This window comes from Cibotium barometz, chromosome 10 (genome assembly GCF_041138505.1).
Source record: "Cibotium barometz isolate CiBa-2024 chromosome 10, ASM4113850v1, whole genome shotgun sequence".
NCBI classification, from domain to species: domain Eukaryota; kingdom Viridiplantae; phylum Streptophyta; class Polypodiopsida; order Cyatheales; family Cibotiaceae; genus Cibotium; species Cibotium barometz.
In genome coordinates this window covers 32,171,827-32,190,309 of record NC_141055.1, presented here as the reverse complement: position 1 = coordinate 32,190,309, position 18,483 = coordinate 32,171,827, and the positions used below count along the sequence as shown (strand labels likewise).

At 49.7% G+C, this 18,483-nt stretch overlaps 1 protein-coding gene across 2 annotated transcripts in view; it reads left to right on the top strand.

Annotated features, from left to right (window-relative positions):
- LOC147634786 (2-oxoglutarate (2OG) and Fe(II)-dependent oxygenase superfamily protein) overlaps window positions 1-18,252 on the top strand; it is a 99,928-nt gene extending 81,676 nt beyond the window's left edge. Inside the window, exons 6-9 of one of the 2 annotated variants that reach the window (XM_086803968.1) lie at window positions 14,475-14,519; window positions 16,866-17,004; window positions 17,092-17,435; window positions 17,795-18,252. In XM_086803968.1, coding sequence (XP_086660094.1) covers window positions 14,475-14,519; window positions 16,866-17,004; window positions 17,092-17,435; window positions 17,795-18,145 — 879 coding nt within the window. In that variant the 3' untranslated portion in view covers window positions 18,146-18,252. Of the gene's footprint in view, window positions 1-14,474; window positions 14,520-16,865; window positions 17,005-17,091; window positions 17,436-17,794 lie in introns of those variants that run through there. The other variant, XM_086803969.1, reaches the window with a different exon arrangement.
- The last annotated feature ends 231 nt before the right edge of the window (window positions 18,253-18,483 follow it).

Here is an 18,483-nt window from a genome sequence, read left to right as displayed (position 1 = left end):
TCGCAGAGAGGAGGGGGGAGAGCGAGGAGAGGATGGAGAGGCATCTGCCAGAGGAGAGGTGTCAGGGGGGGCCGCCGGGGGAGGCCGGAGTGGGGGGGGGCTAGGGGGGGAGAGGGGGGGTGGAAGGAGTGCTCTCCGAGTGAGGGGAAGAGGGGCCGGGGGTCGCGGAGTGCGGCCCGGGATCCTCAGGAATCTGCTCCATGGAGGGGGCGGGGCCCCCCGCGGGGGGAGGCGGGAGTGGGATCTCCACATGGGGGGCTCCACCGGCGTCCATCGGGGTGGGACCTGCTGACCACCTATCCCTGACTGGAGCAGAAGTGCGGGTAGGTGCCTGGACGCCAGCCGGAGTCGCCTGTCCGCCAGCCTGCCCGCCAGCCTGTGCTGCCTGCTGGCGTCTGCGACGGTCCCTGCGGGTCGGGCGTTTCCACCGGCGAACCTCCTGCCATCCGCCAGCCTCCTGGGTCTGCGCGGCATCCTCCGCCGGGGGGGCCTGCTCGTCAGATGATGGCGCGTGCTGAGACGAGCCAGGGATGTCCGGTCTCTAAGGTGGATGGCCACCCCTCGGGCCTCCTGAAGGGGGTCCAGAGGCGGCAGAACGTGAAGGATGAACCCCCTTGCGGGGACAGGCGCGTGAGAGGTGGCCCATCTCCCGACAGATGTAGCACTGGCTGGGGAGGCCCGAATACTCCACGCACTGTATCAGATGTCCTCCAGAAAGACAAGGGAGGAGGATCGTCTTCGGGAGGGACCCCGGTGACGGAACCACAACACGAATGGCCAGGAGTCCTGCTGCCTGAGCTATCACTGAAGCCGCTGTCTGAGGCGTCTCCACCACCTGCCCGAACGCCTTGCCAATGGATGACAAGAGGGGCAGGTACTCCCTGCGGAGTCCAGGAAAGCAGATAGTGATGGGGAAACCTGTCGCGCCTGCTAGCGGGTCAAAGCGGGGTCGAAACCATGAGTCCATCGCGCCAGGAACGCCCGGGATGAGCGGAGGGCAATGGGGCTCCGAGCCAGCACCGTCTGAGCTGCCTGGGGGGACTCGAAATCCACCTGGTAGTAGCCACGTCCCAAAAAATCGACGCTGACGATCTTGGCAGGCACGCCAACGAGGCTGCCTTGCAGAAGGTCGCGAAGCTCTCTCCGCATCGGACGGCTACCCACTATCTTGCAGACCAAGGAGGAGGCCTCAAGAGCGGATATTGTGGAAACAAACAACTGATGATCTGCATCTGTGAACTCCAGACGGAGACCGGAATCGGCAGGGGTAGTCGGAGCGGCTTCCATGGAGTCCTCCATAGGGAAAAGGCCAGAGACCGGGGTCACCAACGGGAGGGACACAGCCCTACGAGGAAACGGCGAGGCGGAAGGAGAGAGGATAGCGGGGGCGGAGCGGGGGGGGGGGGGGGGGAGGGGGGAGCTGAGGCGGGGGAGGAGAAGGGCTTGCACACACATCAGTATAGCAGGCGGAGAGAGGGGGAGGGAAGGGCTGGGGGAGAGGGAGGGGCAGGCGACAGGCAGTGAGGGGGTGGGGGGGGCATGCGCAGGCTGAGAGAAGGTGGTGGGGATGGCGCAGTGAGGAGGAGGGAGGGGCTAGCGCAGCTGCACAAGAAGGAGAGGGAGCGAAGGAAAGGCGGGAGCTGGGGGCGCAAGGAGGCGAGGTTCGTAGGCAGGCCACCGTTGAACTCTAAATATTGCTATAACATTATTCTCTTCTTCCTTTCTTGCTCTGTATCTCTCATCATCAGTCATGCTTTCAAGCGCTTTGTCCCGAACCATGCCTCCTCCTATGTTGACTGTGTCATGTTAAAGTCCCCACCCATGCACCAAAAGTCGGCCGAAGGGAGGGACTGACGGACTATACTCCAGAAGGTGGCTTTGCTTGCAACGTTCGGGAATACAAACTTCCCCCACGTTCTGAAGGGGCCAAAAGGGGGAGACCAAAAAGTGTGATTGCTGCCTAGTAAAATCTTCCCACAGACAGGTATGCCCCTCGCAAAGGTGGTGCTCCCAGAGGAAAAGAATGTGAATGGGTCCCTCGACTACTGCTCTATGGAGCTCTCCTCTAAGGACGCGTCACTTTTGAAAGCATTGAGGCCCCCCCAAACCCTAAATGTTCCATGAGGCAATCCGCATATCAATCTGTGTGGGAGGCAAAGTTATCGAAACTGCCCTCCACTCGAAGAGTCTTGGGCGTGGGTTTTGACGGGGAGTAGTCATAGTCAATCTTGGGATGAAGGCTTGCCAAGTGGGCGCGGATCCTGGTCTCCATGTGTCGCCACTCTGTTCGAGCTGGAGAGTAAGCATACTTTGAACCATAGTTTTTCCATACGGCAACCATACGGCAAATGCATACGGGAAACACACCCCCAAGAAATTCCATACGTTGGATACCATACGGCACCCTAAATTTCAGGGAAAAAACATGCTACATATGACACAAAAAACCAAAGAAACTTGAAACTGCAAAGATTTTGGGATTAGAAAACTTATAAATGATGTAGAGCCAGAATCCAAACTTTGGACTTTATATTATCGTAACTTGTTTACATCATACATGTATGATCAATGATGTATCATGTAACATGTTACATAAGTAGGTACTAGGGACTGGGGAGTGTGGAGTGGGCAAATGCCAAAACCTGTCACGTGTAGGCATAGTTTTTTCATATGACAACCATACGACATAGGTGTATGAGTCTGGAACTACGAAATAAGTATGGTTCAAACCTTGGAGAAATTCCATACGTGGGATTTCATGCTTGATTCTTAAATTAAAGGGTAGACATGCCATTTTCAAAGAAGTGAACCATGAGAGACTTAAAATATGTGAAAACCATGATAGATGGTCTATCATGGTTTTCACAAATTGACCATGTTTCATCCGTCATGACTTTCGCACATTGACAATTAATCTCTATGTCTAGAAAAGATGCAAAACATTTTCTTTTTTGGCACGAGTATGAAAAGTTTTTCCATACGTGACCATACGCATACGGGTATGGAAGTATGGAATATTTTCCATACGAGTATGAAAAAAACTATGCTTTGAACTCTATTGGTTGCAATGTAGGTGTCTGTAAGAGGGGGGAAGGGATATTGCAACTAAGATATGAAGGAACACAAAGAGTAGCACCTCCAAGCTGGAGGACACCCCTCCCCGTCCTGATTTCTATGGCTTGAGCTTCCTAGCTCCATCCGAGGCAGGGGCCAGAAATGGGTAAGCAGGTCGGTGATGTGCAGATCATGAAGATGGTGGGACAGCTCCACTACCTGCCCCTAGATGGCGGCAGCCATTGACTCTGGATCCCACTCTGTCCCTGGGGCTGCACTCAAGGAAAAGGAGAAGATCATCGCGGCACTCTCTCGTGTGGATGGCCCGGCATGATGGGACACCACACAAATCCAAATGGGAGCCATAGTCTCCTCGAAAATATTAGTTCCTTTGATAGCGAGACATTAGAAGAAACTGTAATCCACTGGTTGCTCGAGGATCCTGGGGGGGCCACCTGGTGACTCTGGTAGGAGAGCCCTCACTGGGGAGGCGGTGATGGTCATGTCTACCAGCTGCGAGACGCGATGAATCAACCAGCGGACGGAACTCGCCGACTGCCTCCGCTTGAGATCAGGTGCAGCCAGAGGGCGGTGGGAATGCTCAGGAGAGGCAGGGGAGGGGGAGTGCGGGCTCAGAAGAGGACGGGGCAAGGGGGGCTGCTGCGGGGAGAGTCGAAGGTGAGGGTTGGGGATGGGGGCGAAGGGGGATGGGGAATCTAGGAAGAGGGAGATGGAAGGGGTAGAGAGGAATCCGCCGAAGAGGGAGGATGTTCGTCGAAGGCTCGGTAGGACCAGATGGCCTCACTAGAATCTGAGAACCTGAAGATGAATCTTGACGGGGTAATGGTCTCCAAAACGGAGGGGCCGGAGGAGGGATCTTGGAAGTAGCGCATGGGGTGGGGTGGGGGGCGTGTGTGTGGTGAGCAGAGGGGGTGGTGAGGGCGGAGTAGGGGAGGGGGCGGTGAGAGGGGGAGGGGGTGCGGCACAGGCGGCAGCACGAAGGAGGGACGAAGGTGGGGGCAACAGGGCACAAAGGGGGAGGAGAGGCGGCCAAGGCGAGGGGGGGGGGGGGGGGGGGGGGCAGCGATGGCGGGCTGGTGCAGGTTCGAGGGGGGGGGGCTCTCACAGCTCCAGCACAAAGAATGGTGTGCAATCTCTTGCTTGTGTGCTATTGGCATATATGCTATGAGTAGTGCCACATGTGAACATGGGCTAACCAAGGGCACTTTTCTCCCTTTGGGTTTTTCCCCTTGGATATCTGGTGTGAAAGGACGCCACCACTTTTATTTGTATTTTGATATTATGGAGTTGACTCCTCAACTCCATTCATTCCAATGCAATCCATTATGTGGGCATCAATCACTATCCTCTGTGTACTTGCTTGCTGCTGCTGATTCTCTGTGTGATACCCTAACCCTAATCTGTGACAGGCCTTAGGCCAACACTCACCATGGGTTGAGCTTCCATCTCCACGTCCATGTCTCTCTGTGATTCTGGCACCATGGAAACCAAGATGGTATCAGAGCTTTGGTTTTCTTCTATGCTTCTGTGTTTTATTTGGAGACCCATCATTGGTGGGTTTTTTTGTTCAATGCTGGCTGTCTGTTACATCATCACCAGTATGCGTTTTCAGTTGCGCCTCTTCATCATCATACAGCCACCTCTCTGCTGATCAGCCAGCGGCTCCGTGTTCTGCCCCGTCATTGGTCATCATCACACTGTGCTGTGCCTCTTCTTCCCCCTGCCACGCTGCGTTTTTTTCCTCTCTGGAAGCACCCCGCCGCGCCCATCACATATAGCGCCTCCGCCTGCAGTGCTACCCACCACCGGTCAGCACCGCCCGGGGGCAAACCCGGCCTACTAGCACTACTGGCTGGGCACCCGCGTTTCTGCTGGCCAGCTCTGCCCGTGGGCGGGCTCTGCCCACTCACATCACCGGCCAAGCTGGTGGCTGCCTGGGCACTCCAGGGGGGCAGGGATGTGCGCTGCACAGCACAGCCCCCCCCCCCCCCCCCCCAAATCTGGCGGTTGCTGCCTTGTCATGCTGGCCTCCTTGTGGGCTGCACTGCTTAGTGAGCTTGCCCCTCCTCCCGTGTTTTCGCTTATCCTCCACGAACCTCCCTTTTGAGCCAATGTAGCCTCATTCCACAAAGTGGCATCCGGAGTCATCTTGCAGTATGGAGGCATTGATAAGCGATGTGGCAGTAGAGAAGTTTACTGGGGTAAACTTCCCTACGTGGCAGACAAAGATCCGAGTCCTCTTGATGCAGGAAGGAGTATGGCACATGGTCAAGGGGACAGAGAAGAAACCCGCAGCAGATCCTCAGAAAATCTTAATATGGGAAGACAAGATGACAAAGCAATAGCCTTGATTGGTTTGGGACTTGCCAGCAACCTCGCCCACCATGTGGACTTAGACAAAACAGCTCAAGAGATATGGGAGAACTTATTTGGCAACAAGATCAACAACTCAAAGGTATTCCTTAAGCTTCTTTGAGAATGAATGAAAATCAAAGTTTAGGTGAACATCTGAGCAACCTGCATTCAACAACTTGTTGCCATTAAAGCACTAATCGATGAAGATGATATGAAAGCTGTCCAGTTGACCAGCATAGAAGGGGTTTCCAAGTATAAAGTTATTATGCTGGTACTACAGACATCTCGAGAACGGGATTATGAAGATTTGATAGCAATTATCAGTGAAGACTGCCGTCTCAAGAGCAAGGTGAAGCATCACTTGAGCTAGAGAAGGTTTTCCGGTCCAAGATGAAAGGCAAGCAAGAAAGAAGGACCATCAAGTGCTCTTACTGCAAAAGGCTTGGACATGCAGAAGAAAAGTGTTTTAAAAAGATGGCCAAAGAGCAATCAGAGGATCATGCGAATCTGGTGCTAGAACTAGAAAGTGAAGAAGAAGCTAAAGCATCCACAACAACATCAAACAGGGCCCTCGTTGTTATGACGAATCTTGCTCTTAAGGGGAGAGATTATGATTGGGCTTTCTAGTCCCCTTTTTTGAGTCGTGGATTCTCTGCCCAGGTAAGTCCCCCAAAATCTAAGGTATATATTTTGGATCGTTTTGGATTTTGTAATGCCTTGTTTCTATAAAAGGCTCCTCCCCATTATTCCCTTTTTTGCCCCTGCTTAAGGTGGTGGTGGGGGGTAGTTTTGGTATGCCGATGTAGGCTGTCCTTGTCCCCCGGGCAGGATTTGGCTTCTGAGCCCTTTGCATTGAGCAATGCTTTTAGCCTCTGATCCATGTTCATGAGCCACTGAGTTAGTTTTGCAGGGTTCATGTTTGATCTTTTCTTGGGTTGGAGTATGGGACTATTGAAGGTTATGCATGCAACTCCTCCATCACATGGAAGGGGGGTTTGTTGGGTATTTCGGAGTTAGTCTTGAGTCTAGTCAAGTGTCCTTAGTGGTGTGAACACACTACGTGTGAACACCCTCTTATTTAGGGTCAAAAGATAAGGCCTTGGTGCCTATGAAAGCATTGTACATGGTGGAAGTATTATCATAATACAATCATTGTGTTGGTGTGCAACATAGTTGTTGGCGTACGGTCGTATATGATACGGTACAGTACGATACCATATGGGAATTTACTGTACTGTAGGAAATTTTGAAATATGATACAGTAAAGTACGGTTTAAAAAAACACTTACCTATAATACCTACAAGTCCACTTACATGACTTGGACTTGTTGGTGGCTTTCTCGAAATGGATAGTATGCAACTTGAAGGCTTCATTCACCTCCTTCACCATTGTGATAAGAAGAAGAGAAGAGATGGGCTTGCGGCTTGAGAGAGAGAGAGGTAGAGGCCTGAGGGAGAGACTAAGGCCCGAGGGAGAGAGAGTGAGAGAGAGGGGGACTCGGAAGAGAGAGGCTAAAGCCTAGGGTGAGAGAGAGAGAGAGAGAGAGAGAGAGAGAGAGAGAGAGAAAGAAAGAAAGATTTTATAAACATCTTCCAAAAGACCGAACTCGGCCTATGAGACAAATCAGTGTACCTATGTGGGGTATCCTCTGTCATCCCAACAAAATGAAAAAGTACTGAACTAAAAAGCTGAATCTTGGTGTGCAATAAGTACAATGAGTGGGAGAGGTGATGGAGCTCTACTGCTAGGCGAATGCAAAGCTATATGCATGGAGTATACAATTATAATATGCAACCTAGCTAGCTCCATCCTATACCATATTGGGGGTATAGAATGGTATACATCAATGAAGGGGGTGTCCACAGCTCCCTAAAGAACATGCCTGGGTCTGATCTGAAGCGAGCTTGTCGCTCCGCACCCTCTCTGTGAAACTGAGCTCTGATCTCTGTCATCTCTCTCTAGTATAGGCGTGGTGTCCGAAAGCCAGGTGTCCTCTGTCTCCTGCGGGCTCTAAGTGTCTCTGCTCTCTGGAGAGTAATTCCCTACTGTGTAGAGGCTGGGAGTGGGGTGGATCTCTGAAAAATGTAGTAATCTGTGTCTGTCGTCCCCCCTCTAGAGCTGTCTGAGCCTGTAATGATGTCTCTCTGTGACGCTGTATGTCTAGAATGAATCTCCCGAGTATGCGCTGGTCTGCTGCCTCAAAGATCTGGCGTAGGGAATGTGGCTCTCTGAATAAAATGGGATATCTCTCTCTGATGGCTGTATATGCTCTGCATCTGCATACATAATGCTCCTCACTCTCCACCTCTCTTTACAATCTGCATACCCTCTCCTCTCGGGGGATCTGTGCTGCTCTGCCAGTCTCGATCTCCAATCGATGTGATGAGACTCTAAGCTGACCAATAGCTACTTGGGAGCCGTGTGGTAAAAAGCCCTCCATGTATCTAGGCCTCTCTATAAATCCATCATCAGTGATACTCATGAAGTGATCTCTGTAGTATAGCATCTTCGGTGGAAGAGGTTGTGTAGGTGATATCCATGTCTCTCGTGTATAGAGTTGCCATAGGTCCTGTCTCAATACTCTGTTCCTCTCACTATGAGAGAGACGGATATGTGGTGCATCCCTGTCATACTGGAATGGTGGTAGATGATCCATATCTAGGCCATGATGTGAGAACCAATGTGTGACCTGTGCATACCATGATCCTCTGTCTCCTGCCTCAGCCAGCTGTCTAGATGCCTCAAAAGCTCTGTATGACAATCTGTCCTGTGGCATCTCTCTGAATCTGTCTAGCAGGCATATAGTCTGGAATATGGCCTCTACCATCATAGGAGGCGCAGCAAACTCTGCGTGCCATCATGAGGGCCTGTGCTCTATCTGTGTCCACCAATGGGTAGCAAGTCCTGGCGCCCATACCGCTGCTCCATACATCAGTGCCGGTGTGACTAATGTGTCAAATAGCCATCCCTTCGTCCAGGGCTCCTGAAAATGCGCCTGGTGGCACTGTCTCTCTAGCATAGCCAAGGCTGCATATCCCCGTGTCAATCTGGCTCTGGCTGCTGAACCCATGGTGAAGCGCGTGGCTGCTGCAGAGAAGGTAACCCCTAGGTACACGTATGATGTCACCACCTCCACCTGGCGTCCTGCGAGAGTGAATGTCAGCTGACTCCTGCCCTGTCTCGATGTATGAAAGACCATAACCTTGGTTTTCCCAAGGTTCACAGTAAGACCCCTCTGTGTGCAGAAATCATCGAGATGCTGCTGTAGACCTCCTGGAGACTTAGACACTAATACAATATCATCATCATAAGCATAATATGTACTGAGGTACCTACTAGATCAACTCCATCTCCGCCTTCCCGTGTAATGAAGTCAGCCACCTCATCATTGTATAACCCAAATAGCGTGGGGGAAAGTGGGCATCCTTTTTTTTTTTTCCCGAGAAAAGATCCTTTCATTAGTTATAAAAAAACGCCCACTGGGCTACAAATCCCTCTCCTGCTCATAAGAAGGCAGAGCAGAGAGCCAATCAAGGCAGCTAGGGAGACTCTCCCTAGGTGCAAAAAAGTACAAATAACAGTGCAAATAACTGAGAGGCTATATCATACAATAGGAGGGGGGAAAATCCAAACAGGTGGCGTGTAGTGCCAGCGGGGGGTACCCGCGTGTAGAGTATAGAAGGGGCCGTTGCGCCAAGTGGTGTGGAAGGCCTGGCCCGCAAGATCGCTCGATCCGAGTCGCCCTGGATGCGGTCATACTGTCCTCGCAGGGTGTGAATCAACTCCTGCCAGATAGCCTGAACAGTCTCTGTTGGTGGCTCCAGTCTCCCCTCAAAGGCCCTGAAGCAACGGGCTCTCCACGTGAATCATATGGTGAGGCTGCTGAGGAGCTCCCATCGAAGATCCCTCTCCTGTGTCCAGCCGCCGGCGGACGAGAAATCCGGTGAAGGAACAAGGCGAGGCTGGCCCCTAATGAATCTGATGGCTTGGCTGTCCTGCTCCGTCTCGTATCCGAGAGCAGGCCCTGACGAAGTCGACCAAGCAGCGGCTCCCCACGTATACATGCCCTCTGGAGAGAGGGGGGGAAAGTGGGCATCGTTGCTTCACACCACTGGTGCTAGCAATAGTCTCGAACATACCTCCTGGGCATGTGACTCGCCCAAAAACCTGCTCGTATAATGCATAGATGCCCCATGTCATATCTGCTGGTATGCCAAGAGACTGCAGGCGCTGAAAGAGCCTCTCTCATGGTACTGTGTCAAATGCCTTGCGGAAATCCATAAAGCAGCAATAGAGCTTTCTCTTCCTCACTTTGGCCTGATCAATCATACATCTCAAAGTGAATACATGGTCAGTGGTAGAGAAAGCTCTTCTGAAGCCTGCCTGCCCTGATGAGCGTAAACCTGCTCGCTTAGCATATAAGCTAAGCTCTTGCTCCAACACTGCACCATAGAGTTTGGCCAGCACGTGGCCAACCATAACCGTCCTGTAGTTGCTCGGATCGAGCATATCCCTTGTTTTGTGGATCGGCACAATGGTGTGCATCGTCTACTCCGCAGGCAAACCCTCTACTAGTGCCCTGTTAAACAGGTGTGCAAGAAAAGGAGCCAAAGAATCTACTGCATATATGAGATGCTCACCCTGTAGGCCCATATGGTCGGCGGCCCGTCCATGCTGTAGGCGGCGGATAGCTTCCTTTACCATCGAGTGGGTAAAGAAGCTAGCTGTGGTAGGTCGAGGCTCCTGTGGGCTGAGGTATAGGTGGCTGCTGTGGGGCGTGGTATAGGCCCTCTGCATATGTGTGCCATGTCTGTGGGTCTGCAATGGGTGTCGGTGTCCGGGGCTCTCTGAAGTGCCGCCATGAGATAGGGCTATCTCTACTCATGAAGAAATGGAAGATCTTTAGCTCCTGTATCTCTGTGAAGGCCCGCCTTTTGCAGCGAGTAAGTCTCCTCATCTCTCTCCTCGACTCCTGCAATGTGATGGCTCCCAAGGCTCTCTGTATGCGGAGCCGTGAATATAGGGCTCTGCACTCGTCATCATACCATCTGTTCTGGGGCATAGTCCCAAATCTCGCAGGCTCTCCTGAGTGGACAGGATGTGGGAAGCTTTGTAATGCAACCGTGTGTAGGAGTGATGCCAGTTGGGCTGTAATGGTATCCATAGGTGCCAGGGGATCCATGAGTAGGAGCCCATCCTCTACTCTGCCAGTGTATATGTCTCCCATGTCATGTGTGAAGTAGATGGTAGTGTGTGGCGTCGGTATGTGGGGGGCACCTTGCAAGAGGCCCAAGAGAGGAGAGCTTGAGAGCAATGCTTGAAACTTGTGATGGAGAGAAGGTTGGAGGAGAGTTTTTTAAAGAGAGGCTAAAGAGTCCAAGGCACCCACCCAAGGCCAAGGAGGTTTAAGAGATAGATACTGACACCTAAGGCTTAGAAAGACCTAGGCGTAGGCTTATATGTATGCCTTATATGCGTTCTAAATGCAACTAAATGCTAGGATAATCTAGGTGCAATGTTCTCCAAGAGGGTTAAGGGACAGATACTGACACCTAAGGCTTAGAAAGACCTAGGCGTAGGCTTGCCTTATGTGAAAGGGGCACACCCAAAACTGTGCGCATACGATCTGTGACCCTCCTCTGCACATGGGCCCACACAGTCTGTCTGCAAGCATTACGTGCCTCCGTGGCTGGCTCTGTTGAAAGCAGGCCTCTATAGAACTCAGTGGCAATAGCTCTAATCTCCGCGGGTTCATCAGTGGCTAACGATCCGTCGTGCCTCCTGAGCTGGCGTACTCCTGCTCGAGCATGGCGGGGTCCGGTGATCTCAAAAAACTCCCCAGTCACTCTATCACCAAGCTGCGTCCACTGAGAGGCATGGCGATGATAGTAGAACTCGTGTCTCTTCTCCTCTGCCTCTCTAACCTCCTGGCGTGCCTGGCTCAACTAGGACGCCACCCACTCACATGTAGGCAGCTGCTCCTGAAGACGCTGGAGCGAAGCAAGGCTACGTCTCAAGCGCCGCTCCCGCTCTCGTGTCTCTCCCAGCCGTGTCAAGGCTGTAGCGTGCAAAAAAGAGCTGAGCTCGATGAGTCCTTGGGCACACTGGCCTTTTGCATCCAGGTCAGAGCTTTGGCTATCATGCCATATCCTCTCAATGTCCTCAAAAAGACTGGGGTCTGTAAGTATCCTCTCTAGGATCCTCAACTGCAAGCTGGTCTCCCGTGTCCTCTCCTCAAGTGTCAAAATAACCGGCGCATGGTCTGAAAAAGAGGTGCCAGCGAGAATGCCAACGGAGCCACCACGCTCCCCGAACCTGTCGCCCACATAGAAGCGATCAATCTGTGATAGATTAGTCCCTCCCTGCCGGCGATCCGACCGAGAAAAACTAAGACTGTCCTGAGAACGGGAGAAAGCCTCATGCTGCCATGCATCAGTGATCCTCAGTGTCATACAAAATTGCTCCCAAGCTGCAAGCTCCGTGCCGTGCACTGTAACATGACTGCCTCCCACCCTATCGGCCGGGTCCTCAAGCATGTTGAAGTCTCCCCCGACACACCAATGTGCGGCCTCGGGCAATGCATCTGTAACAAGGGTCCAGAACTTTGCTGCTCTGGCACTAGCATGATTGGGCGCATAGACATTGAGCACACCAAAGTGCTCATCGTGCATCCTCAGAATAACATAGTGTGCTCTACCAGGCACAATGACCCCGCGATCCACAATGGCCTGCCGCCATACATCCGCAATGACCATACATACTCCTCCCTGCCCACCCAAGGGGCCAAAACCTGCAGACCAAAATGTGTCCCATCTACCAGGCATCACCGAACCATATCTCCGAATCGTGCTCTCACTCAAATGGTGCTCCTACATCATCAGAATATCAATACTGCCCCCAACCAGGCATCTCTGAAGCTCCTACCTTAAGCAACCACGAGAACGTACATATAGTGTGCGTCGCCAAGGCCGTGTACATTCCATGAGATGATCCTCATGGATGACCTGTTGAGGTGGAGGCTGTCTCAGCCATACGGCGGGCCTTCGCAAGCGGCTTGGATGGAGAGTAATCCCCATCCGAGCGGCTACGAATCTGCCCACCCGGTGTGTTGCAAGAGTCTCGGACCAGGCGCCAATGGCTGTCCCCCATAGCGATTGCCTCCCGCTCGGAGAGAGAAGCCTCGTGTATGTATACATAGCCAGGGTCTCGCGCTAGGTCTGCCACTATGCGAACCACCAAATGTCGATTCCCGGAGGCATCCGCACTCCCGGTATCAAAGAAATGTGCCAACTCCCAGAGTCGGCCTATCACGTCTGTCATCTCCAAATCGCTCACATGGTGAGAAAACTCAACTGCCTGTGTCCGCAAAATACTAAGAGCGAGATCCAGAGTCCACTCCCGATCGTAGTGCCGCAAAGAGGGAAGGAGAAGGCCACCGCTGAATCAAGTGCCTCCTCCCCTCGGGCCGGAGGTATCACCACATGAGCTCTGATGGGTGCTGGCTCATGGGGGCCCTCTGCTCCAAAAAGGCGTGTAAAGGAGTAGTCGAAAGCCTCCGAGCACTGTCTAGTGTCGAGACTACTAAGCCGACTGTGGATAGAGGATATCCGTGAAGCACGAATCGGCATGGTAGGTCTCCTTTGCGGTGCACGAGCAAGGTCGGTGCTCAGTGCCCGCCAGACTGCAGGTGAGCGCCAGGGTACTGCCAGTGCCTCCCGGGGAGCTGAGGCGAGCGGAAGGGGAGGAGGGGGGGGAGAAGGGGGTGGGAAAGGAGACGCTGAAAATGCGGGAGCGGGAACGGGAGGAGACGAGGGTGGAAGCGAGGCGGGAGGGGGGGACGGGGGAGGGGGGAGGGGGAGGGGGAGGGGGGGGGGTGGAGGTGGAGGTGGAGGGGGGGGTGCTGGCATCTCCTGATCCTCAGTCTGATATGGCCACGGCGTCAGTCTGTACTGCTGCATTTAATGTCTGCACATCTTATCTGCTGCCTGTGCCTTGTTCAGTTACTGAGTCAGCCTGTATATGCTGTGCGCACTGCTGCGCAATGGTCTTCTGCTTTAATAGGAATTCATTTGTCTGTAAGACTGCTGAACCAGACTGTACAAGTGCGCTCCGTGCTGCAGCAGACTGTACAGGTCTGATTGCTGCTTGGCCTGGCCATACATATGCTTTTTCCAGCTCCTCCTTGCTGTCTGTACTGCCATGACATGGACAGGAGGTTGATCATTGGGAAAACAAATGTGTAATTTGTGGAGGCTTAGTCTGACTTTTATATATGCAAGAATGGGTAAGCTTTCAATTATAAATCTCATGGCTCGACCACATATAAGAGCTCTTTGCACATGTACATATACATGTGCCCATTCCAGGCACCGTTATCCGGCCTCGCCAAATTGGAGACATCAAAGCCAATCTGCAACCGCCAGATTAGGCATCCTCCACCGTAGTGTTTCCTATTGGTGAAATTACATGTGAAGGAATGTCACACATACATATATATGTATGTGTGTGTATATACTACGTGTATGCATGTATGTATGTGTGTGTATATACACGTGTATGCATGTATGTATGTATGTGTGTGTATATTTATGTACATACATACATATATGCATGTATTTATATATACACACATGTATATGTATGTGGGTATGTATATATATACAATCTTACATGTATACATGCACACATATGTATGCATGCATGTGTGTTGTGTGTGTGAGTGTGTTTGTGTGTTTGCGCGCGCGCGCGTGTAATGGAGAGAGAGAGAGAGAGAGAGAGAGAGAGAGAGAGCTCTTAACGATCCCTCCAAGATTCTTATGGAATTGGAGGGCTTTCTTTCCAACAACTAGAAGTGTGTTCCCACTGTTTCTGAACTAAGTAGTAGCTACCCCACTCTGGGACAACTATGAATGTACGTTGTTTTTTCTAATGAGACAGTGGTTTCACTAAAAAAAATTGTGTGTGTGTGTGTGTGTGTGAGAGAGAGAGAGAGAGAGAGAGAGAGAGAGAGAGAGAGCACAATCTTGCTTCTCTATGTCTACAGGATGTGCTTATATATAGAGCAGAGGATGTGCACTGTGTCGATGAGGTGGGCCTATTTTCCTTTCTGTTATAAGTTAGTACCCTATTTTGTCAAGACGTATTGAATTAGTTGCTAAGGTGCTGCTCTTAGATGAGGTGGGCCTATTTTCCTTTTTGTTGTAAGTTAGTACCATCTATTTTGTCAAGTCATATTGAATTAGTTGCTAAGGTGCTGTTCTTCCACTGTAAACACTACTATAGGCTTTTAAAAGTTTTACATGGAGATAAATACTGTTCATGTGCATAGTTGCAATCATACTTATCATACTTCAAATGTTTGAAATTATGATGAGAATGAAAATGTTTCAAATATTAGGGCTCACCAATCATACTCGTGTTACTTCATTCTAGTGTATGTGGATCCATTTTCTTACACAAAAGTTGTCCTTGAGCTTGTTTTCGACACTTTTAAATCCTCATCAAGTTAAACAATTTGTTTTTTTGGGGAGTAGAAGGTTGACAGGTTGACTAGTAGCAAGCTACAACAAGACACTGGCTCCCAGTGACCAGAAATCATGATAATCTGACTTGTTGATATGATGGTTTAGCATTAAAGGCATAGAGAATACTTCAATGCTTTGTGCTTCCATGATTCTTCATTGTGTATGGTCATGGTTGTAAACATATGCTTCAAAAGCCCAATAGAAGAACATGTAACATACGCAAGTATCATAAGTGTTTTCTTCAAACATTTACAAATGTTTAGATGAGCAATCATATGACTATGATTGCGACTATGTTTGTGTGTCTTTAGACAGATGTGCCAAGGCTATGGCTGAAGTCAAAAAACTGAAATGATAAAGAATAAACTGAAGAAATTTACCCAAACAATCAACTCAAGTCTTCTGAGAAGCTGTGTGCAGGAGAATGCTTTCTGCTGTTGAGTGGGACTGCGCTGGACAACCAAGGGCTGGATTCAACAGCACTGATGTTGAAGAATGGGGGTGGGGAGTTCTAGGTTAAGTTTTGCAAGTCAGCTGCATATGGGCTGGTCTCACTCAAGACATGCTTTTTGCTATATTTTCCTTGATAAAGTTTAACACTTATGCCTTCACCAGTCCCCAGCCCCCATTTATACCTGATGTGCTCACACCTGGGTGCCCTGGCTAGATGTTGTCCAACCTGCTTGCATCTGACCTACTGCCTGACCTGCTCACCTGTCCGGCATGCCCACCCCGTCTCGACAAAGCACTGCCTGGTGGCCTGCCCATGCTATGGCTGGGCAATTGATTTGAAATTAGACTGGCAGAGTGTTCAGAATGTGGCAAGCCCGCCCCTGATAGAGGCAGGTCCTTTTGGATCTGCACCAGCTGAACGCTTAATGGGGCAAGGTGTGTCACACTCTTCCCCACTAAGACTGAGGATGTCCTCAACAATATAACTTTTAGATGGGAACTTAACAAAGAATTGATAAACTCGAGTCTGTTCTGACATAAGTTCCAATCAGGCGCATTTGCAGACATTTGCAAACGTTGGGTACAAACACGTATGAAACGTGGGTTTCATACATAGCCCTTTTTTCTTTACGTGTGACGTTTTGCCCCTTTTTTTGTGTGTTGCGCCTTGTTCTGAGCGCCCAGCGGGCAACCTATCATCTATGTAGTACGGCCGGGGGACGGTTCCCTCTACTAGGAGCAGGCTGAAGTTCTAAACTTAGAAGCCTGAGTATAGGGTTACCTACTACCTCGACCTAGGCCCTAAGGCCAATGGCTAGCCTCAATGTTGCCAGAATTTTAAGATTTTGCAGAATTTTAGGAATTCAGAATCTTCAAAATTTCATGCTTTATAATTTCAGAATTTCAGCTTTTCATTGTCATTATTCAAATTTCATACTACATAGTTCAAAGTTCAAGTTATATAATTTATTAATTTCATAATTTCAGATTTGTAATGCCTGCAGACATCCAAGGTAGTGTTGGTCAGAGGGGGTACGTTTGGGGCGACGAATTATATTCCACCTCATGCTGAGGCAAACGTTTTCATACCTATCATTCTTCCAAACGTCTGCTTCATTCAGGCGTTTGATTGGAACTATGGCTCTGACCCAATGTAATTGATTCATTGGGAATTGCATGACATATCTGACTCCCTTTTTGAAGCTTACATTGCACCCTTGTCAACACGAGCTCTCATTGGTGTGTCCTCACTGGCCAAGTGCACATCTTCAGTGCAAGGCTATGCTGACACATTGTAGTGGCAATAGATAAGTGAATAACTTTGTCCAGTAAACATATGGCAATAGATAAATGAATATACAGGAGCTTACTTATACAAAACCAAATATGGTAATTTTGTGTGCACAGGCATGCATGCGTTTTATTACATATGTAGGAGTTGTGTTTGTGTGATGCAGGTTGCAGATGGCGAGCGTTGCACTCTGGCTTTGTGGTTCACATTAGACAGCTCATGTGATGAGGATATCAAGATTTTGAATAGTATTACAAATCCTCACTTACAGCTACCATTGCCAGGCCGTGATGATCACAATATGGGTATAGTTTTCTGAATTTCTTAGGTGTTTGCACATTATGTAAGCCTATTTGCTCTTGTAAGTCACTTGGTAATATTGATTGTTTCAGGTAGCTACTCTCCTGCCAATAATGTGTTGTGGATGCCTCTTCCAGCCTCGAGCAGTATGTATTTGGTTAGCTTTGGTAATGAAAAGAAACATGATTTGTCTGATAAATGTGAGAGAATTGAGGCGTCAAACTTCCATTTTGATATTAGAGTAGCAAGAGTGACAACACTGGGATTTGAATTCTGCATCGCATTTGAGGGCTCTTTTGTGGCCTTGGGAGAGGTTGAAGGCCAGCCTAGTGCAAAGCTTGGAAATATGCAGGATTCTTTGGATAGGCCCATAAAGTTGAAATCTAATGGACACCAATTTCCATACGTCTTTGCAAATAGTATACATGCTCTTCAGGTACTTGGCCTCATTGAACACATGTGCATACATTCATGCATACATATATGCATGCACGTAAACATAGAAACATACATGCATACATGCACGAAGAACAGGCACAGGCATCTGCTCACATGCCCATGCACACGTGCCCGTGGGCACACGAACAGCACATTGGCACACAGGTACATGCACGTTCACACCCCACCCCCCACCCCCACATGCACAGACAAGCATGCATGTATGCATGCATACATGTATACATACATGCATGCAAGCATACACAGCTAGCTTTTGCAAAATTATGTTGAAAAGGGAATAATTACAGCAGTTGATCTCTTTTGCTCTTTGCCTATTCTGTGTGCCATTGTTTCAAGGTTCTGTACTTCTGCAAATGGAAGGAGTGTGAGAAACACAGCTTTGAAGCACGAGCAGGACTGCTGAAGGAAAATAAGTGTGATGGAAGTGGCATCGGACCTGGTGTAATTGAAACCTTGGCTGGCATGTGTGCACAAGCTGAGTTGTTTTGCAACAAAGCTTGTGCCATTTACATTGACAATCTTCATGAGGAAGGAGATACAATAGGTGCTACAATCACAAGAGATGGGACTAAAGAAACTTTGCACATAAAAGAGTGGGAACAGTACATGATTGCATATTGCAATGATTTACAAAGATGCTATCCAGTGTGGAAGCACTTGAGGTGTATATCTGCAAGTGTATCTTGAATAAGAGCTCTTGATGCAGAGTAGTAGCCGATCTGGTCACTTGTGCTTAATTGTAGGAAATGAAAGCCACCATCTGTTTTATCAAATAGAGTAGTACATTCATTTTATTAATCTGTTATAGTCTGCAACGGGAAGATCTTTTCCATCAAATTGGTCACAGTGCACATCATGCTATATCACAAGCTTTGGTTCTACATAAGAATGGATTTGCTTTATTTAATGTCTTTGTAGGCAGAAACTGACTAAGGTAATCCGACAAACAATAAAATGTCTGTAGAGAGGGCCAATCCACAAGCTAGGGTAACCCTTGAAGGAAGACTTGACAAAAAGAAGAGCAA